The 23,635-nt window shown below is 41.4% G+C and overlaps 1 protein-coding gene across 1 annotated transcript in view; it reads left to right on the top strand.

Moving 5' to 3' along the window:
• TMEM132B (transmembrane protein 132B) overlaps nucleotides 1-23,635 on the top strand; it is a 1,036,733-nt gene that overhangs the window by 953,225 nt on the left and 59,873 nt on the right. Inside the window, exon 6 of the mRNA XM_073557086.1 lies at nucleotides 21,448-21,653. Coding sequence (XP_073413187.1) covers nucleotides 21,448-21,653 — 206 coding nt within the window. The remainder of the gene's footprint in view (nucleotides 1-21,447; nucleotides 21,654-23,635) is intronic.

The raw sequence follows: 23,635 nt of genomic DNA, 5'->3' as shown, positions 1-23,635 counted from the left end.
CTGGTGCAGGGCTACAATTTTGTTTCTGGTGTCCTTTGACAGCTCTTTGGACTTCACCATAGTGGAGTTTGGAGTCAGACTGTTTGAGGGTGTGCACAGGTGTCTTTTTATACTGATAACAAGTTTAAACAGGTGCCATTACTACAGGTAATGAGTGGAGGAAAGAGGAGACTCTTAAAGAAGAAGTTACAGGTCTGTGAGAGCCAGAAATCTTGATTGCTTGTTTCTGACCAAATACTTATTTTCCACCATAATATGCAAATAAAATGAAAAAAAAAACAGACAATGTGATTTTCTGGATTTTTTTTTCTCAGTTTGTCTCCCATAGTTGAGGTCTACCTATGATGTAAATTACAGACGCCTCTCATCTTTTTAAGTGGTGGAACTTGCACTATTGCTGACTGACTAAATACTTTTTTTCCCCACTGTATACTGAGTCGCTCTACCAAACGTCAAGGTAACCCATATCAGAGCAGTCCCTAACTGATGTATTTAAAAACCTTATCATGTGTATAGTACCTATATGAGCAGGATTCAGACAGGTAATGTCCGATGTGGACACGCTGCAGAGGACGGCTTTTATATGCATGGCCCATAACGGAGGGGTGGAAACCTCTCTAATCTTGCAAAAACAAGTAACCAATTAAATACATGCACACAGTGAGCCTGTCTAAATCCTGCTCATATACACTGAGTATTTTTATACTTTTGTTTTACTGTTTTTCAGTCTTTTGGTGGTGTGAACAATGTCCTACAGACTTTTTCACTGTGTGCATGGCCCATGTATTTGTAGTCAATACAACAGCAGTTTGCAATTTTCACTTAGCATCTTCCACTGCAGCTTGTTTCTGGAAAACACCCATGGAGTCAAAATCATCACTAATCCTAGAGATAAATTCCAAAAGCGGTATAGTTTCCAAAATGGGGTCACTTGAAGAGGGATTCTGCTTTTTAGTAACCTGAGTTCCATATAACTATAAGTGCCCACTTTACATTTAATAATGTCCTGAGTCTCCCCCTGTACAGTCTAATGCCCCCTCATTGTATATATACAGACCCCTTAGTATACCTCCAAGCTGTTTGATAGCTTCAACATTGTAATCTCCACACTGTATGATGACCCCTAGATAGCCTCTATATAGCATAATGCACCAGACAATCTTCAATATAGTCCTCAATATAGTATAATACACTCCCCATAGGCCTCCATAAAGTTTAATGCACACCCCATAGGCAGACTCTATATAGTATAATGCACCCCCATAGGCAGCCTCTATAGTATAATGCAGCCCTTAATATAATGCACCCCCATAGGCAACCCTTAATATAATGCACCTCTATAGGCAGATTCTATAGTATAATGCAGCTCCCCATAAGGCAGCCTCTGTAGTATAATGCAGCCCCCATAGGCAGCCTCTATAGTATAATGCAGCCTTAATATAATGCACCTCCATAGGCGGACTCTATAGTATAATGCAGCCCCATAGGGCAGCCTCTATAGTATAATGCAGCCCTTAATATAATGCACTCCCATAGGCAGCCCTTAATATAATGCATCTCCATAGGCAGATTCTATAGTATAATGCAGCTCCCCATAGGGCAGCCTCTATAGTATAATGCAGCCCCTAATATAATGCAGCCCCCATAGGCAGCCTCTATAGTATAATGCAGCCCTTAATATAATGCACCTCCATAGGCATCCTCTATAGTATAATGCAGCCCCTAATATAATGCATCCCCCATAGGCAGCCTCTATAGTAAAATGCAGCCCTTAATATAATGTACCCCCATAGGCAGACTCTAAAGCATAATGCAGCCCTTAATATAATGCACCTCCATAGGCAGATTTTATAGTATAATGCAGCTCCCCATAGGGCAGCCTCTATAGTATAATGCAGTCACTAATATAATGCAGCCCCCATAGGCAGCCTCTATAGTATAATGCAGCCCTTAATATAATGCACCTCCATAGGCATCCTCTATAGTATAATGCAGCCCCTAATATAATGCGTCCCCCATAGGCAGCCTCTATAGTATAATGCAGCCCTTAATATAATTCACCTCCATAGGCATCCTCTATAGTATAATGCAGCCCCTAATATAATGCGTCCCCCATAGGCAGCCTCTATAGTATAATGCAGCCCTTAATATAATGCACCTCCATAGGCAGACTCTATAGTATAATTCAGCCCCATAGGGCAGCCTCTATAGTATAATGCAGCCCTTAATATAATGCACCCCCATAGACAGACTCTATAGCATATGCAGCCTTTAATATAATGCACCCCATAGCAGACTCTATAGCATAATGCAGCCCTTAATATAATGCACTCCCATAGGCAGACCCTATAGTATAATGTAGCCCCTAATATAATGCAGCCCCCATAGGCAGCCTCTATAGTATAATGCAACCCTTAATATAATGCACCTCCATAGGCATCCTCTATAGTATAATGCAGCTCCTAATATAATGTGCCCACATAGGCAACCTCTATAACATAATACAGCCCTTAATATAATGCACCCCCATAGGCAGCCTCTATAGTATAATGCAGCCCTTAATATAATGCATCTCCATAGACAGCATCTATAGTATAAAACAGCCTTTAATATAATGCACCCTCATAGGCAGACACTATAGTATAATGTAGTTCTTAATATAATGCACCCTCATAGACAGACTCTATAGTATAATGCAGCCCCTAATATAATGCACCTCCATAGGCAGACTCTATAGCATAATGCAGCCCTTACTATAATGCACCCTCATAGGCAGACTCTATAGTATAATGCAGCCCCTAATATGTTGCACCCCCTTAGGAAGCCTCTATAGTATGTGCAGCCCTTAATATAAAGCACCCCCATAGGCAGCCTATGTAGTATAATGCAGCCCTTAATATAATGCACCCCATAGGCAGACAGTATAGCATAATGCAGCCCTTAGTATAATGCACCCCCATAGGCAGACTCTAAAGCATAATGCAGCCCTTAATATAATGCACCCCCCATAGGCAGACTCTATAGTATAATGCAGCCCTTAATATAATGCACCCCCATAGGCAGACTCTATAGGATAATGCAGCCCTTAATAAAATGCACCCCCATAGGCAGACTCTACAGTATAATGCAGCCCTTAATATAATGCACCCACAAAGGCAGACTCTATAGTATAATGCAGCTCCTAATATAATGTGCCCACATAGGCAACCTCTATAACATAATACAGCCCTTAATATAATGCACCCCCATAGGCAGCCTCTATAGTATAATGCAGCCCTTAATATAATGCATCTCCATAGACAGCATCTATAGTATAAAACAGCCTTTAATATAATGCACCCTCATAGGCAGACACTATAGTATAATGTAGTTCTTAATATAATGCACCCTCATAGACAGACTCTATAGTATAATGCAGCCCCTAATATAATGCACCTCCATAGGCAGACTCTATAGCATAATGCAGCCCTTACTATAATGCACCCTCATAGGCAGACTCTATAGTATAATGCAGCCCCTAATATGTTGCACCCCCTTAGGAAGCCTCTATAGTATGTGCAGCCCTTAATATAAAGCACCCCCATAGGCAGCCTATGTAGTATAATGCAGCCCTTAATATAATGCACCCCATAGGCAGACAGTATAGCATAATGCAGCCCTTAGTATAATGCACCCCCATAGGCAGACTCTAAAGCATAATGCAGCCCTTAATATAATGCACCCCCATAGGCAGACTCTATAGTATAATGCAGCCCTTAATATAATGCACCCCCATAGGCAGACTCTATAGGATAATGCAGCCCTTAATAAAATGCACCCCCATAGGCAGACTCTACAGTATAATGCAGCCCTTAATATAATGCACCCACAAAGGCAGACTCTATATATAATTCATCCCCATAGAAAAATAAATCCAATACTCACCTTTCTTCCTGGTTGCTCCACTTCTCTGAGCGCCCGAACATCTCCGGACCGCAGGCCCTGAGATGTGACATCATCGCGACCCCCTGTCAGTGTCAGCATTGGTGATGTCAGATGCTAAGAAGGGGATGATGGGAGAGGGAGCTCAGGGGCTCCATAGCAGCCGGGCGGCTGTGCAGGGAGATCGATTCTCCCTGCACTGCCACAGAATTTAACTGTATCGGCGTGTGACCGCCCCCTCTGCCCCCCCGGTAGCTATGCTACTGTTACCATTAGGACATTCATGTACATCAAATGTAAGGAAGAATTCAAACTAGCTATTAGGAATGGATCATTATAAAATAAAAAAGTGCTACTTACCACTCTATGTTCCTGCTGTCACCTAACTGAAGACCTCCTATCTATTCAGTTACACAACTGCTGAGACCACTGATTATCTTCAGGGTTAAATTCCAATAGGATGGAGTCATTTTCCTCAGTCATCTGAACCTGCATCGAACTTCAGTTAATGGAAGAAACTAGTGTTGAGTGAATATGATGAAATTTGCATTCCGCAGTTTGCTTGAATTTTGTAAATTATTTTTCTCACAATGCAGTTATTTGATGTGAAGTAAAACAAAGTTATGCTCACCAGACTCTAGAGCATAATAAACTTAGGATGATAAGAAAAAACTCACCTCTCCTCTCACCAACTTTGCCAATGCGGACCCCTAACGGTCACCCTCACATGGCAGTAGGGCTTTGATTGCAGAGTAGAGATCAGACATATCAAGGCGCTTTGCCTAAGGCCATATCAGAACCTCAAACAATGCCGCTCATGACATGTGAAGATAAATCAGCATTGGTATTCCCGACACCAAGTGTAGATGTAACAGCTGAAGAGGCCACATTGAGAACTGATCAAACATAGGTGAGTGGCAAGGTGAGTATTTATTTTCCAACCCTCCATAATTAAGCAAAGCAGTGTCCGGCTGCATACCATTTTGCTGTATCTGCACAAAAGGAATCACAAAACAATTTCAATTCAGGAGAATCCCATTTTTTTGTAAAATTTAAGGCAAATTCAATTTGCCTCCTACATATCCACTTACAGTGACATGTAAAAGTTTGGGCACACTTGGTCAAAATTATTGTTATTGTGAACAGTTAAGCAAGTTGAAGGTGAAATGATCTCTAAAAGGGCTAAAGATAACACATTTCCTTTGTATTTTAGGCAAAAAAAAAATAAATATATTGTCATTTTTTACATTTTAAAAAATGCAAAAAGGAAAATGAGACAATGCAAACGTTTCGGCACCCTTGGAGATTTGTGTGCTCACATAACTTTGATAAACGTTTCAAACCTTAATTAGCCTGTTAAGGTTATGGCCTGCTCACTATCATTGTTAGGAAAGACCAGGTGATGCAAATTTCCCAGCTTTATAAAAATCCAGCCTCCTCCAACCTTTTGATAAAAACCTCAGCCATGGGATTTGCTAAGCAGCTGCCTAGATCTCAGATAATGAAAACAGTGGAGGTCCACAAAGCAGGAAAACTCTATAAAAAGATAGAAAAGTGTTTTCAAGTTCCCTTTCCTCAGTTCAAAATGTAATTCAGAAATGTTTGTTAATAGGAACAGTAGAGGTCAAGATAAGGTCTGGAAGACCAAGTCAAATTTTGTGAAGGCTGATCGTAGGATGCTAGAGAGGCAAATCAAAACCACTGCTTGACTGCAAAAGACCTTCAGAAAGAATTAGCAGACCATGGAACTGTGGTGCATTGTTCTACTTTTCAGAGACACCTGTACAAATATGACCTTCATGGAAGAGTCATCAGAAGAAAACCTCTCCTGCATTCTCACTATAAAATTTAGTGTCAGAAGTATGCAAAAGAACATCTAAACAAGCTTGATGCATTTTTAGAACAAGTCCAGTTAAATTAGAACTTTTTGGCCACAATGATCAAAGTTATGGGTGGAGAAAATAGCAGAGAATTTTAGGAATATTAGGAAAAAAAACATCTCGACAACCATTATTCATGGGGGTGGATCAATCGTGCTTTTGGGTTGTGTACTATTACAATAATCAGTGAGCTATACTTTCTGAGTTTCCCTTACAAAATATTGTGGCAGTTCTTTATATATTTTAATTGACATGATGAGGCAGTAGCATTTTATTATATGGTACTCATTGTTAGTTGTTACTATTTGTACTCAATATAATATTGAAGTAATTGAAAATAATATATACTGTACTATGTATTCACAAATAGGACTCTCTGTAGTGGAAGGTGGGTAGTATAAAATGACAGACTGTGGCACTGTGTTTCTAGCTCTCAGCTAGCACCTTGTTCCTTTCTTTAAGTTGGAAATAGTTGATGATTAAAATAATAACACGATACTTTCTGCCAGCAACAAGCGACCTGCCAGGCTTCTAAGATGACATTGTAAAATGGGTTTTTCCCCGGCCCACAAGATCACTTTGTACTGTGCATGCATTCTTTTGTTCAAAAATAAAAATACAAGAGCCATTGAGAATATTGTAGCTTTTTCTATACCTTCTCACTGTTCCTAGCACAGATCCATAAAGAACGCCTTTTAATTTTAAGAAAATAATAAAAATCCTATTGTATGATATCAGACTTGTATGAAAATAATTGAATCATTATTTATATCATCAAATGCCAAATATGATTTTCAAGAGATGTGTTATTTTTATTTGATCTTCTTCCTCCCTTGGATTTCACTCCTTGTGTGAAGCATTCCCTGTAAAAATAGCTTTATCTTTTCCATTCCTCAGTTAAAGAAGACTGTGGCAGCTTTTAGAAATGAGTGAACACTAAAATGCTTGGGTGCTCGTTGCTCGAACCAAGCAATTCCTAACATGCGGATACTCGTTTCGAGTAAAGAGTATAATGGGAGCTTTTTTCTGACAAACCCTATAAACAGGTCTGGGGGACAGTAAAAATAGGAAATTTCAGTGTAATTCATGAAGGAAGCAAGAACTGCCAAAAATTAGGGACTCAGATACACCCTATATTAACCCCTTGAGCCCCAAGGGTGGTTTGCACGTTCATGACCGGGACAATTTTTACAATTCTTACCACTGTCCCTTTATGAGATAATAACTCTGAAACGCTTCCATGGATCCTGGTGATTCTGACATTGTTTTCTCGTGACATATTGTACTTCATGTTAGTGGTAAAATTTAATTCATGTAATTTACGTTTATTTGTGAAAAAAATGGAAATTTGGCGAAAATTTTGAAAATTTCGCCATTTTCCAACTTTGAATTTTTATGCCCTTAAATCACAGAGATACAGCACACAAAAAACTTAATAAGTAACATATCCCACATGTTTACTTTACATCAGCACAATTTTGGAACCAAAATTTTTTTTTGTTAGGAAGTTATAAGGGTTAAAAGTTGACCAGCGATTTCTCATTTTTACAACACCATTTTATTATTACGGACCACATCACATTTGAAGCCACTTTGAGGGGTCTATATGATAGAAAATACCCAAAAGTGACACCATTCTAAAAACTGCACCCCTCAAGGTGCTCAAAACCACATTCAAGAAGTTTATTAACCCTTCAGGTGCTTCATAGGAATTTTTTGAATATTTAAAAAAAAATGAACATTTAACTTTTTTTCACAAAAAAAATATTTCAGGTTCAATTTTTTTTATTTTACCAAGGGTAAAAGGAGAAATTGGACTGGAAAAGTAAGGCTGAGATCACACGTTGCATTTTTTTCGCGTTTCCGCGGCGGTTTTAACCGCGCGATTTTGCCACGAAAACTAAGCATTCCATGCATTTCTATGGGATTCCGCAATGCTGTGCTAAAGCTGCAGTTTTTACCGCGGCGGAATCGCTTTGCGGTAAAAACCGCAGCATGCTCATTAATTTTGCGGAATTGCGGCGATCCCGCACCCATAGGAATGCATTGTTCCGCTTACTTTCCACACCATGCGAAAAGTAAGCAGAACAATTGCGGATGGTACCCACGGTCCGGAGGAGAGGAGACTGTCCTCCGGGCTTTGGGTACCATATCCCTGTTAAAAATAGAATTTAAAATAAAAAATATTGTTATTCTTACCTTCCGACGTCCCGCGCAGCCTTCCCGCCTCTCTCCACGCTCTCATTCCCAGTAATCCTTTGTGAAAATGCCCGAGATGGCGTCCGTTCTCGCGGGATCGCAAAGTCTAGCGGTCATTCGCGCGACGTCATCGCGAATAACCGCGAGACGTCACTATCCCGCGAGAACGTACGTCATCACGGGCATTTTCACAAAGGATTACTGGGAACGACTGCGCGGGACTTCGGAAGGTAAGAATAACACCATTTTTTATTTTTTTTTACATTTTATCTTTTACTACTGATGCTGCATAGGCGGCCTCAGTAGTAAAAAGTTGGTCACACTTGTCAAACACTGTTTGACGAGTGTGACCAACCTGTCAATCAGTTCTCCAATCGATGCTACAGATCGCTTGGAAAACGCTAGCATTTTGCAAGCTAATTACGTTTGCAAAATGCTAGTTTTTCCGTGGGAAAATCGCGGGAATTTAAAATGCGATTTTCCCGCGGAATGGAATTCCGGAATTCTCGCGGTAATTTCCGCAAGAGTTCCGCTACGTGTGAACTTAGCCTTATTGTGCAATTCGTCCTGAGTAAGCTGATACCTGATATGTGGGGGGGAACCACAGTTTCGGCGCATGGCAGAGCTCAGAAGGGAAGGAGCGCCGTTTGACTTTTTCAATGCAAAATTGGCTGGAATTCTGATCGGACGCCATGTCACGTTTGGAGAGCCCCTGATGAGCCTAAACAGTGGAGACCCCATTTTGGAAACTAGACCCCCCCAAGGAACTATGTGGTGAGAACTTTGAACCCCCAAGGGCTTCACAGAAGTTTATAACGTACAGCCGTACAAATATAAAATCATATTTTTTCCACAAAAATGATCTTTTCACCCTCAATTCTTACTTTACCAAGGGTAACAGGATCCTAAAAGTTATTGTGCAATTTGTCCTGAGTACACTGATACCCCATATGTGGGGGTAAACCACTATTTGGGCGCATGGCAGAGCTTGGAAGGGAAGCAGCGCCATTTGACATTTTTGGCTGGAATAGAGATCGGACACCATGTTGCGTTTGGAAAGCCCCTGATGTACCTAAACAGTGGAATCCCCCCACAAGTGACCCCATTTTGGAAACTAGACTCCCTAAGGAACTTATCTAGATGTGTGGTGAGCACTTTGAACTCCCCCAGTGCTTCACAGAAGTTTATATTTGAAAATAAAAAAAATCGTATTTTTTCCCACAAACATGATCATTTAGTCCCCATTTTTTTATTTTCCCAAGGGTACCAGGAGAAAATGGACCCCAAAAGTTGTTGTCCAATTTGTCCTGAGTACAAGGATACCCCATATGTGGGAGAAAACTACTGTATGGGCCCACGTCGGGGCTCGGAAGGGAAGTAGTGACGTTTTGGAATGCAGACTTATATGGAATGCTCTGCGGGTGTCATGTTGCCTTTGGAGAGCCCGTGATGTACCTAAACAGTGGAAACCCCCCACAAATGACACCATTTTGGAAACTAGACCCCCTAAGGAACTTTTCTAGATGTGTGGTGAGCACTTTGAACCCCAAAGGGCTTCACAGAAGTTTATAATGCCCGAGCGTGAAAATAAAAAAATCATATTTTTTCCCACAAAAATGATATTTTTGCCCCCAATTTTTTTATTTTCCTAAGGGCAACAGGAGAAATAGGACCCCAAAAGTTGTTTTCCAATTTGTCCTGAGTAGGCTGATACTCCATATGTGGGGGTAAAACACTGTTTGGGCGCATGGCAGAGCTTGGAAGGGAAGGAGCACCATTTGACTTTTTCAATGCAGAATTGGCTGGAATTGAGATCAGATGCCATGTTGTGTCTGGAGAGCACCTGATGTGCCCAAACAGTGGAAACCCCCCAATTCTAACTCCAACCCTAACCCCAACACACCCCTAACCCTAGCTCAGCCCTAACCCTAGCCCTAGCCCTAACCCTAGCCCTAGCCCTAACCCTAATGGGAAAATGGAAATAAATACATTTTTTTAATTTTATTATTTTTCCCTAACTAAGGGGGTGATAATGGGGGGGTTTGATTTACTATTTATGGTAGTTTTTATATTTGGCAGCTGTCACACGCTAAAAGACGCTTTTTATTGTAAAAATAGTTTTTGCATCACCACATATTGAGCGCTATAATTTTTCCGTATTTTGACCCACTGAGTTATGTGAGGTCTTATTTTTTGTGGGACGAGTTGATGTTTTTATTGGTACAATGTTCGGGCACGTGACATTTTTTGATCGATTTTTATTCCGATTTTTGGGACGCAGAATGAACAAAAACCAACGTTTCATGAATTTCTTTTGGGGGGTGCCTTTATACCGTTCCATGTGCGGTAAAATTGATAAAGCAGTTTTATTCTTCGGGTCAGTACGGTTACAGCGATACCTCATTTATGTCTTTTTTTATGTTTTGGCGCTTTTATGCAATAAAAACAATTTTATATAAAAAATAATTATTTTTGCATCACTTTATTCTGCGAGCTGTAACTTTTTTATTTTTTCACTTATGATGCTGTGTGGCAGCTCGTTTTTTGTGGGACAAGATGACATTTTCAGTGTTACCATGGATATTTATATGCGTCTTTTTGATCGCGTGTTATTGCACTTTTTGTTCGGCGGTATGATAATAAATCATTATTTTTTGCTTCGTTTTTTATTTTTATTTTTTAAGGGGTTCACTAAAGGGGTTAACTAATGGGTCAGTTTTATAGGGCAGGTCATTACGGACGCGGCAATACCAAATATGTGTACTTTTATTGTTTGTTTTTTTTCCAAAAAATGAATTTATTAGGGAATATTTTTTTTTTAATTTATTTAGCGATTTTTTTAAAATTATTTTTACAATTTTTTTTTTAACTTTATTAGGTTGTCTCAGGTGGGACATCACTGTCCTGTGACAGATCGCTGATCTGTCACATCACAGATCACTGCTTTGCAGGCACTGAGGAAGCCAGCTGCGCTGCACATTGCGCTGCTGTGGGGGGCTCAGGGAAGCACGGAGGGAGCCCCCTCCCTGCCGATGCTTCCCTTTAACTCCTGGTACACCGCGATCGTGTTTGATCGCGGTGTGCAAGGGGTTAATGTGTCGGGGGCGGTCCGTGACCGCCCCTGACACATAGTGCCAGGTGTCAGCTGTGATAATCACCACGTGGGCGCCGCTGATCACGCTAGACGTACTATCCCGTCCATGGGCATAGGGGCCCGGGTCCCAAGGACGGAATAGTACGTCTGATGTCAGAAAGGGGTTAAACATAAAGAAGAGCTTCATACACATTTTTGTTCAAGTTGTCACGTATTGGTACTTCTAGACTCATAAAGGCTATTCACTTTTTAAACTCCAGACAATGGAATAGTCTATAGGTGAGCAATGTAATACCAATAAGGGTATGTGCACTCGAGTAAAATTGTTGCAAAAGGAAAAACGCAGCTGCAAAAACGCACGTTTTTGGTGCATTTTTGCATGTGTCTTTGATTGAATTGAGTGCACATGAGAAATGCTGAGAAATGTAACCTAGCAAAATTTTTAAAAATTTTATTTTGAGTCTTATATATCACAAAAACATACCCCAGAACACGGAATAGTGTATGAATAAGAAATGTGAACAAACAAGCAAAATTTTCAAATGCTTTTTTGTACTGTTTCATACCACCAAAATGTGACGGAAGCATGTAATACTCTTTGGATGAGTAATCTAATCCTGAAATTTCTCTACAAAATTTCTCCAAACCAGGCAGAAATTATAAGGAAGGTCATCCATAGATCTCTAAAAGGCAACAACTGGCAGACCTAATTAAAATATTATTAGGCTGGAGTCACACTACCATAAAATACGGCTGAGTAGTATGTGAGAAAACAGCTGTCTTTAATGCATGTAACGAGTTGATTAGGAACAAAGCAGCAGCTGACAGAACTTCAAAGATAGAGATGCATGTTCAGAGTCCACTGAACCCAACTGAAAAATACATACCAAAAATAAAAGGGAACAGCATACAGTCTAGGTGAAAAAATAAAATATAGCACACATGTCTCCACACTATATAAGGCTGCCATGTTTCATGTTGTTTTATGCTTGAAAAAGACCTTAATGTTGAAGACGTTGCAATATGGCAAAATAAAGATCGACTTTTGTTTTTTTCACCTGGACTGGATGCTGTTCCCTTTCATTTTTGAGTTGATTAAGAGCGTCTAGCTGGTCTGTAGGAGCCAGAACTCTTAATGGTAGGTATGGGATCAATAATTATTTCTCCCTGCAAAATGCAAATAAATTTATATACGTTATACAATGTGATTATCTGGATTTTATTTTTGATATTCTAGCTCTCAATGTTATAATTAACCTACCTTTAAAATTATAGACTGTTTATGTCTTTGTCAGTGGGCAAACTTACAAAATCAGCAAGGGATCAAATACTTATTTTTCCCCACTGTAGGTATATATATATATATATATATATATATAGCATACATAGATAAACGAAAAGCCGACAATTCAGCAGCCGTGTAGTGTAAAATCACAGCAGAAGCCGACGGCATAGAATGGAGGGATTACATACAGTAAATACATATAGAATAGGTAGATATATAGATGTCAGTAATATATATACAATTAGTACAGTGTGTGCAGCTTACTGTACATGTATTTAATTAATAAAAGATAATTTTTCAGGAAAAATGGTGTGAGCTCCCGCTTAATTTTCCTAATCAGCAGAGGGAAAGTTGACGACTGGGGGATGATGTTTATAGTCTAGGAAGGGGGTAATACCCATGGAGCTTCCCAGGCTTTTAATATCAGCTCATAATTGTATACTTAGCCTTTACTGGCTATTAATATGGGGAACCCTAAAAAAATGACATAGGGTCCTCCTATAATTAATAACCAGCAAAGGCTAAGCAGACAGCTGAGAGCTGATATTAATGGCCTAGGAAGAGGCCATGGATACTGCCCCCTCCAGGCTAAAAACATCTGCTCTCAGATGCCCCAGAAAAGGAGTATCTCTAAGATGTGCCAATTCTGGCACTTAACCCTGCTTTTCCCACTTGCCCTGTAGTGGTGGCAAGTGGGGTGAAGGTTGAGGGAGTTGATGTCACTTTTGAATTGTCAGGTGACATAAAGCTCCGAGGTTAGTAATGGAGAGGCATCAACAAGACGTCCAATTACTAACCCCATAGTCATATTGTATAAAAACACACAGAAAAAAGTCCTTTAATTGAAAGAATGACACAGACTCCTTTAATAAATCTTAATTAAACCATACTTATGACCTCGCCTATTCCACCGACTCCATTGTCGTCTGCAAAAGAGTTAAAAAACAAACAACAATATTGCTCACCTTTCAGTAGAGATGCTTTTAATCCATTTGTCCCATGATGGTTCTAGCTCTCTTTCATGTAGATAGCAGACTGCATAGTTGCATGATGTGACTATACAGCCTACCATCCAGCTGAGACACTGAGCAGTGTGTGCACAGTTTCACCCTGTGAACTCCTATTCTCTGATGGCAATGCAAGGGTAAGAAAGGTCTCCTGCTTACAGTGCGATCAGACATGTTCTGGGAGTTCACCGCCAATGAACTCACTTTACCTATGTGATGTCAGTGCGAGCATGGTGGGAAATTTTCCTACAGCGCTCATGCTGGCGTCAGAAAGGTGAAGTGAGTTAATTGGCTGTGAACTCCCAGGACCTGTCTGATGGTACCATGAACAGGAGAACTGTCTCATGTTCACAGGGAGACATAGAGCACACACTTTTTTTTAACTCTATTGCAGAAGACAATGGCATTCGTGGAATGGGCGAAGTCAAAAGTTTGGTTTAATTAATATTAATTAAAGGAGTCTGTGTCATTCTTTCAATTATAGTACTTTTTTTCTGTGTGTGTGTTTTTATGCAATATCACTATGGGGTTAGTAATAGAGGCATCTTAATGACCCCTCTCCATTACTAACATCGGGGCTTGATGTCACCTGACAATACAAAGGTGACATCAACCCTCCCAGCCATCACCCCACTTGCCACTGCTTCAGGGCAAGTGGGAAGAGCGAGGCAAATTGCCAGAATTGGCACATCTTAGAGATGCGCCTTTTCTGCGGCTGCTGAATTGCTGGCTTTTCTTCTATCTATGTAATATATATAGATATGTATATGTTTGTGTCACTGACATCTTTATATCTACCTATCCTATGTGTATATATCTATTTTAGTCTAAACTGTCACTCTGTTGTTTTACTGTATGTGGCACATGAAATGCCGGCTTTTCTTCTGTCTATCTTTGCATTATCTATTTATTATATATATACAGTGTGGGCCATTTATATGAATACACATAAATAAAATGGGAATGGTTGGTGATATCAACTTCCTGTTTGTGGCACATTAGTATATGGGAGGGGGAAACTTTTCAAGATGAGTGATGACCATGGTGGCCATTTTGAAGTCGGCCATTTGGAATCCAGCTTTATTTTTTCAATGGGAAGAGGGTCATGTGACACATCAAATTCATTGAGAATTTCACAAGAAAAACAATGGTGTGCTTGGTTATTACATAACGTTATTGTTTCATGAGTTATTTACAAGTTTATGACCACTTATAAAATGTGTTCAAAGTGCTGCCCATTTTGTGGGATTGTCAATGCAACTCTCTTCTCCCACTCTTGACACATTGATAGCAACACTGGAGAAGAAAAGCTAGCACAGGCTTCCAGTATCCGTTGTTTCAGATGCTGCACATCTCATAGCTTCACAGCATAGACATGCCCACTCTGTATATCTATATCTACATATACATATATATGTAGATATAGATATACAGAGTGGGCATGTCTATGCTGTGAAGCTATGAGATGTGCAGCATCTGAAACAACGGATACTGGAAGCCTGTGCCAGCTTTTCTTCTCCAGTGTTGCTATCAATGTGTCAAGTGTGGGAGAAGAGGGTTGTATTGACAATCCCACAAAATGGGCAGCACTTGTAAATATATATATATATATATATATAGAGAGAGAGAGAGAGAGAGATGTGTGTGTGTTTTGAAGAATATTTCCTTTGAACACAATGTGTAAATGGCTTAGAGAATTGCTCTATGTAATAGTATTGCATTGCAATCGGATAGCAATCACACTGCATTCGGATATAAATCAGATGCTAGGTAGAGATGAGTGAACATCGTCGGCTCCTTCCTTATTCGGCAAGCTATTGCTCTTAGCGAAGAGGCTGCATTGTTAACCCGGATACCTGGAGCGCTCCCGATAATTCCGATAATCAGCTATTCAGCGCTGCAGCTGCATGTGTCGCGGTTGTGTGACAGTCGCAAAACCTGTATGGAGAACCTGTGGGTTGTGACTGTCACACAGCCATGACATATGCAGCTGCGGCACCGAACAGCTGATTATCGGGAGCGCTCCAGGTATCCGGGTTCCCGATGTAGCTTCTTCAGTAAGCGCTATAGCTTGCTGAATAAGGAGGGAGCCAATGATGTTTGCTGATCTCTAATGCTAGGTGTGAAAAATTGGATTACTCTCGCATGACACTTACATTACACCCATGTGACTCTTGGCAGGGAGAATTGGACCGATTTTTCATACGTTTAGTGTGACTCCATCCTTACAAAGTCTTTATGTGCTTCTTTCATCTGGGGGTGTGGAAAAGTGTGGGCTAATCCAGGCTCTATTTATTGTTATGAGAGTGAGCCTGTCTGCTTTCTCTGTTGAGAGGCGTAAGTGCTCGACTGTTTGACTCCCCCCGGGAGGCACTAAAAACCTGCTCAGACAAGACACTAGTGGCAGGGCAGCACAACACCTCCAATGCATAGAGGGACAGCTCATGCCAAGTGTCCAGCTTTGAGACCCAGTAGTTGAAAAACGCAGGAATAAAGGATTAGTTGGCCAGTTATTGCTTAACCATCTTTGAAAACTTTTCCCTCCTTGTCAAAAATACCCGGTCATCAGGCCTTGAGCACTGGGCTGGTGTCATGAAATTAGCCCATGCCTTTGACAGTGTTCCCCTGCCTCTGCTGTGTTTCTCCCTCGCCTCTCCTCCTTGATTGGGCAAGGAAGCTTGCCCCCTGTCGCTAGCATTGTCTGATGGGAATTCTTTTGTCACATTTTCCTCAATGGTCTTCTGTAGAGATGAGCGGACTCCTGGATGTTCGGGTCTGGCGGGTTCAGCAAAACAGTTGCAAAAAGATCATGTGTAGGTGCTAGAACAGTACCCTAACCCAAACCCAGACCCCATTCACTTGAATGGGGGGCGCAAACATCCAATGTTGGCCATGCTGTCATGTGCATGGCAGCACAGCAAACACCGCTTCTGATCGGCGGTGAAATCATTTCCACCTGTCAGAGAGCCGCAATTCCCATGCTGTCAAAAGATAGCATGAGCACTCAGCTGTGATCGGAGGTGTAAAGTATAAACTGTCATGCTGCTATCTCACCGAGGTCACGGCAGTTCAGACCAGCTGATAACGCAGCCTCCATGACCAGAGGTAACCTTGATGACTTCACTAACGGTCACTGACGCTGACCTCGCAGCAGCTCATTCCCCAATTGTTCTCAGCTTGGACAGTCGCATCTTGGCGCCGTCCAGGTTGAAAACTGTTTACATCAAAGACGTGGATTACGGCATGGGACAGAATGACAGACAGGTATGGTATAATGTTGTTTTTTTATTTTAGTTTTATTACAGGAGAACAAGGGCTTCGGTGGAATTAGGTGAGTATAACTGTGCTTGTTATTTTTAAATAAAATGGAAAACTGTGTTTAGTCTTATTTCTAAAAAAGGGCTTTATTCTGGCTTTGTCTTTATTTACCATATAACTGTAGGATTAGTAATGGATGGGTGTCTTATAGACACCTCTCCATTACTAAGCCATGGGCTTGATGTCACTGGACAATACAAAGGTGACATCAACCCCACAAATATTAACCGCACTTGCTACCACTGCAGGGCAAGTGGGAAGAGTTGGGCAAAGTGCCAGAATTGGCGCATCTAATACATGTGCCTTTTTTGGATAGCTGCTGGCTGCTTTTTTAGGCCGTGGGGCAAATATCCATGGCCCATACCAGCCCACTTCTGTCTGTTTTAGCAAGGCTGGTTGTCAAAAATGGGGGGACCCCATGTCGCTTTATTAAGAAATACGGCATGGGGCCCCCTCTATTCTTGATGAGGGTTGCAGCCCCAGCTGGGAGTTTTGCCTGGCTGGTTATTAAAAATCCAGGGGGACCCACGACGGTTTTTTTTTTTAAATTATTTATTTACAGCGCAGGAGCCAGCTAATGAATACACCCATCAGACGCTCATGTTCTCATTGTTATTAGCGGCAGCAGGAATCAGTTGATGGGAGCTGTAGTCCCATCAGCTGACGCCAGTGACCGGAGGTAAACTTTATACCTCCGATCACAACTGAATGCACACGCTGTCTTTTGACAGCGTGGGAACCTCAGCTATCTGGCCGGGAGGGATGATTTCACCACCAATCAAAAGTGTTATTTGCTGCGTTGTCATGTACATAAAAGTATGGCAAACACCAGGTGTTCGGGCAGCTGTACCCGAACAGTAACACTGACTTCCTGGTGAAGTCCGTGTTCGGTGTCTGTGCCTGAACAGTAGATGTTCAGTACAGATGCTGAACTTTACTGTTCGAGTTTGCCCATCTCTAGTCCTCTGGTATAGCACCATTTTAGAAGACCTGTCCACTTCAGGAAGAAGAGATGCAAATTTTTCCTTGTAGTGTGGGTCTAGGAGAGCGAACAACCAGTACTCTTTTTTTGGCCAATATGATTGTAATGTGAGGGTCATGGGAAAGACAGCAGTACATAAAGTCAGCCATATGTGCCAAGCTCCATACAACCAAACACTTCCCTGTCTCCACCATGATGACCATTCTCCATTTCCTCCTCTCTCTTATCTTCCTCATTCCCATCCTCAGCCCATCCACGTAGGAGAGACGGGATGAAGGTTGTGTGGCTATTAGCCTGTGTTGCGCTAGCTACCTGCTCCTGTTCCTCCTCTTCCTCCTCCCCAGCATCCACATCCTCATTATTACCCAATCCACGCTGAGCAGATGAGATGAGGATTGGCTAGCTGAAATCTCTCTGTTATGTATTTCTCCATTCACATCTGCTTCGCATGCAAATCTTCATGTTTAATTATGGACAATGACTGTTTTGTAGGTACAGAAGCAGAATAGTTGTGCTGACTATGGCATGATTGCTGCTCATCATCTTTGTAGAGTCCTCAAAGTCATGGAAAACCACACAATTGTCAGACAACCATGCCCACTCTTCAGTTGTTTTATGCGGAGGTTGACCAGAATGCCAATGTGCGTGGTGGAGCTGGTACTCAACCAGTGGTCTCTTCTACTCACAAAGTCTTGCCAGCATGCGCACTGTGGAGTTCCAGCATGTGGTGATATCACACGCCAGTCAGTGAGCTGGCACTTGCATGCGCTGCTGCAGCACTGCCAGAGTGGCAGTAGCTGTAGTCGACTTGCATAAATGGGCGCAACTTGACCAGAGCCTCTGGAAAATCTGGCTATGTTTTCAGAAACTGCTGAACTACCAAGTTGAGCACATGTGCCAAGCATGGTATGTGTGAGAGTTAGCCAAACATCACAGACACTACTAGGTTATGCCCATTATCATACACGACCATGCAGGTTGGAGGTTCAGCGCAAAAACCAAAGACCTGTCAGGACTGTTATTTCTTTAAGTAACTTTGCTGCGGTGTTTAGTTTGTTTCCTGGACAAATAAGCTTCAACAGAGCCTGTTGTCACTTCACTGAGGCAGTACTGCAGTGCTGCAGAGCTTCCAGCTTCTGAATGATGTGGATGACGCACTCTAAGATAGCACATCGGGGATGGAGAATGAGCAAGAGCAGGATGGTGTGTAGGTGGTGCAGGAAACTCTCATAGAAGTATGACCAGCAATCCTCGGCATCGCCAACACATGCGCCGTGCCAAGGTGTGACTCGGTGTGACTGATGTTCCTGGACATGTGCTGGTACAAGTCGGGGATGCTAAACAGGGAGACAGCTGGGGGCTGGTATTCCCAGGCTGATAAGGACCATGAATATTGGCCCCCCAGCCTAAAAATAGCAGCCCCTAGCTGCCCAGGAAAGGCGCATCTATTAGATGCACCATTTCTGGCACTTTGCCCGGCTCTTCCCACTTGCCCTGTAGTCGTGGCAAGTGAGGTTCATATTTGTGGGGTTGATGTCACCTTTGTATTGTCCAGTGACATCAAGCCCCCAAATTACTAATGGGGAGGGGTCTATAAGACACCTATCCATTACTAATCCTATAGTTATATGGTAAATAAAGACACAGCCAGAATAAAGTCTTTTATTTTAAATAAAACAAAACTTTTACTTTTTTATTTAAAAAAAACACAGTTATATTCACCTAATGCCCAATTCAACTGAATCCTTCATATTCTATAATAAGGCAAAAATAAAAACAACAATATCACTCATCTGTCCATCGTTCTTTCCCATGCCATAATCCATGTCTGGGGGAATAAACAGTTTTCAACCTAGATGGTGCCAAGATGTGACCATCCAGGCTGAGAACCACTGGTGACTGAGCTGCTGTGAGCGCAGCCTCAGTCACTAGTAAGTGATGTCATCGAGGTCATCTCCTGTCAATGAGGCTGTGTTCCCAGCCAGGCTGAACTGTGCTGGCCTCGGTGAGATCCCCGATAGCAACGTGAGATATCTCACTGCAGAGGCGAGTTCACCGCAGTTCACCGGGAGAATTTCATTGCGGTGAATTTGAACTGAGGTGTACTCACCTAAGGACCATGAGACTTTCTCACGGTGCTAGTGACGATCTCACTGAGGTCACCGCAGTTTAGCCTGGCTTGGAAAGCAGCGACAGTGACTGGAAGTATCCTCGATGATGTCACCGCTAGTCACTGAGGCTGCAGAAGTTCAGTCACCAGTGGTTCTCAGCCTGGATGGTTTCATCTTGGCACCATCCATGTTTAAAACTTTATCACCCAGAAATGAATTATGGCATGGGACAGAACAACGAACATGTGAGGGATATTGTTATTTTTTATTTTTGTTTTATTAAAGGAGACTAGGGATTCAGTGGAATTACAGTAGGTGTTAGGTGAGTATAACTGTCTTTGTTATTTTAAATAAAAAAGTAAAAGTGTGTTTTGTTTTATTTCAAATAAAATACTTTATTCTGGCTGTATCTTTATTTACCATATAACTATAAGATTATTAATGGATAGGCATCTTATAGACACCTCTCCATTAGTAATCTGTGGGCTTGATGCAAAGGTGACAAATACAGGGGAACCAACGCCATTTCTTTTTTTACTTATTTACAGCGCAGGAGCCGGCTGATGAATACTCCCATCAACCGCTCCTGCTTTCACTGTTATTAGTGGCAGCAGGCGTTGGCTGATGGAAGCGGGAGCGGTAGCTGCGGGCTCATGCTGTCTTTTGACAGCGTGGGATCCGCAGCTCTCTGACCGGCGGTGATAATTTTACCGCCGATCCGAAGCTGTGTTTGATGCGCTGTCGTGCACATGACACCGGGACATACACCCAGTATTCCTGGTGAAGTCCATGTTTGGTGGCCGTGCCCGAACAGTAAGTGTTCGGTATGGACGCCGAACTTTACTGTCCGGGTTGCCTATCTCTAATCTCTGACCTATTATAATAAATAGGGCAGGTGGATTATACCTGCATATAAAAAATAACTTTGAATATATTCCGTATGTGATGGTGTAATGAAGAGAAACACATGTAAGTTTATTTAAAAGGATTATGCCGTCATGTTTACATGGGTATTCAGAGTTATTACACCAGACTGATCAGGTCTAAAAAACAATTTATTTAATTGGGTCATCCACTACTTTGACAAAACCATCTAAATCACTATATTCCCCCACATGAAATAATAACAACCAATACTCACTGCCTATGCCATTCCCGCGACATTGGTGGTGGGTCCTCGGGGCTCACATGACATTGGTTGTAGTGTTCCCAGTTCCCATCATATAACAATCAGCAGCCCCTAATGGGCCGCTTCACTCTCTGTTCCTTCAGATGTAACTGACATCCGGAAGAGATCAGAGACTAGACACAGCTCTTCCTTCATTTGAAACTGATATCAAGAAGTAAGTGAGAGGGAAATGCCCCATTAGTGGCCGGCAGATTAATTTCAGGGCTCGAAGTGACATAAGAACATCATGTGAGCCCTGAGAGATCAAATGTCGATGTTGCTAGAATGGAGCTAGATGATATTAATTTTTATGGAAGAATAAGGTGATTGAGGAGGGGTTGTCCGAGTACTGGACAACACTTTTAGTAATACATGCAGTATATATTTTGAAAACTGGTGACATATCCTTTTTTTATAATCCTTTTATTGTTTCTCAGATACTTGTCATCTGTATGCTAAATACTGGATTTTTTTTTATTCAGGTTTCTGACAAATGTGACTCAGTCTTTGTAAATGGCAAAGAAATGAAGAGTAAAGTGGACACTATCGTAAATTTCACATACCAGCACATAACCACCCAGCTAGAAGTTACAGTCTGGGCTCCACGACTTCCTCTGCAAATCGAAATATCTGATACTGAATTGAGCCAGATCAAAGGCTGGAGAATTCCAGTGTCTGTTAATAAAAGGTGAGTAGGTACCTGTGACTATTAGCCTGAGCTCTTTATAGCATACATAACAGCTGATTCATTCTGCCCGAGTCACGGACTGCATAAATGAAAGCTGAGCTCTGTCATTTCAGCCAAATATGTTTTACTCTGAATTGCTGTGGCATTTTAAAGTAGACATACATGTAAAAACAGTCCAGTGACCATATGACTTGGGTGTCTGGTCTAAGTCCATAACGACTTTTGGTCATCTTATTCCACTTGAACGACACATCTCTCTCTATCCAGACACATACATAGGGAGAGACATGTTACTGAAGATTTTTAGGGACGGCAAGAAGCCACTGGGGACAGTCATCTTGGACTTGTCACCCGAGCTGTGATTACCCCTCCTGTTTTTAAATGTATGTTTTCTCTAAAACATCTTAGGGTTTCACAGTAAAATATACTTGGCAGAAATGACAAAGCTGGACTCTAATTTTTTAATGCTGCCCTGGAGGGCCCCAAACCACCGAAGATTGTAGGGGGACCAGCTAGAAACCCGGCCTACCACAGTCCCCCTGAGGCAGCATGAATCAACTGTCTTGTTCCCTTTAAAAAAACGTATTGGCCCCCCACAATCTGATACTGATGACTTCTTATCAAGATAGGTAATCAATATGAGTGTAATGGTACTACCCTTTAATATGTTCTATTAGATAGTGTGCACTAATAATTGGTCTTTATCTGTTATACATGCAAATATTTGCTGATTCATCTTCTAAGAACCAGTTCTGTTTTTTATTCATAAAATTATTAAGAAACAAAAGCTATAATACAAAATAATTTTTTTTGCATCTCAATTAGAGATGAGCGAACCTGAACTGTAAAGTTTGGGGTTCATACTAAACTGTCCGGTGCTGAACTCTTAACACGGACTTCTCCCTGAGGTCCATTTCTGTACTTGGAGTTTGTAGTGAGAGAGACTTTACAGCCTTATTACAGCACCAAAGTTAGTGCCCCCATTGACTTCTGTCTTCAGGTTCCCGACCCGAAGGTTGGACAAAGGTTTGGTCGAACCTGGCGAACACGAACATCAAGGGGTCCGCTAATCCCTAATCTCAATGTCTATCGACATTATCCACTTGATATTAGGACTATGTCTGTGATCTAGAAGCTAAAACTGAGTTCAATTTGGACCAAGTGAAACAAACTGATTTTACACTGAGCAGAAATACCAAAATGTCAATACATTGTCAAATTCTGTTAAACATTCTTTACTTTATTCCTATGGGTTATAGAAATGTATATGGACCAAGAGCAAAGACGTTGTTGGGCTTACTGTTCTCTTGGCATGTGTGTTCTCCTTAATAAAATGATCTGTGCTACAGTGCTTTTGCTGTTACTATATTTAATACATTAAATCCTCTTCATGTCTCTTAGTGAGTGCTAAACCAGGTGTGAGTTACTAAAAATAATCCCGTTGTTATTGGAAGTCAGGGATTATATGTTACAGATTTAGACTTTTGAAGATAAGCCTCCACTGTACTCTTTTGGCTTCAAATTTCAGTCTTTTCAAGGGATATATCAATAGAAAGTTATCTTTTGTTAGGAGAAATGCAAATTTTGAAAATGCAAGTATTTTTTTTATATATAAATGTAGTGGAGAAAGGAATATTTACCTTTTTTTCTACTTTAGTCATCAGTATACAAGAAGTCTCTAAGGTAAAAAAAACCCACTTGGAAATTAGATTATTAAAGGGAATCTGTCACCCCATTTTGGCCCTATATGCTGCCGGCACCACCATCAGGGGCTTATCTGCAGCATTCTGTAATGCTGTAGATAAGCCCACGATAAAACTTGAAAGATAAGAAAAACACGTTATATTATACTCACCGGGGAACTGGGTCGGGTGTGGTGGGTGTCGCAGTTCGGTCCGGCGCCTCCCATCTTCATACGATGATGTCCTCTGCTGTTATGAATGGGTCACCGAGGAGGAAAAGACTAAACAAGCTAAGTCACA

The sequence above is a fragment of the Dendrobates tinctorius genome, unplaced genomic scaffold, assembly GCF_039654945.1.
Source record: "Dendrobates tinctorius isolate UK_male_01 unplaced genomic scaffold, ASM3965494v1 ptg000243l, whole genome shotgun sequence".
Lineage (NCBI taxonomy): Eukaryota > Metazoa > Chordata > Amphibia > Anura > Dendrobatidae > Dendrobates > Dendrobates tinctorius.
This window is presented reverse-complemented; position numbering and strand designations above follow the sequence as displayed.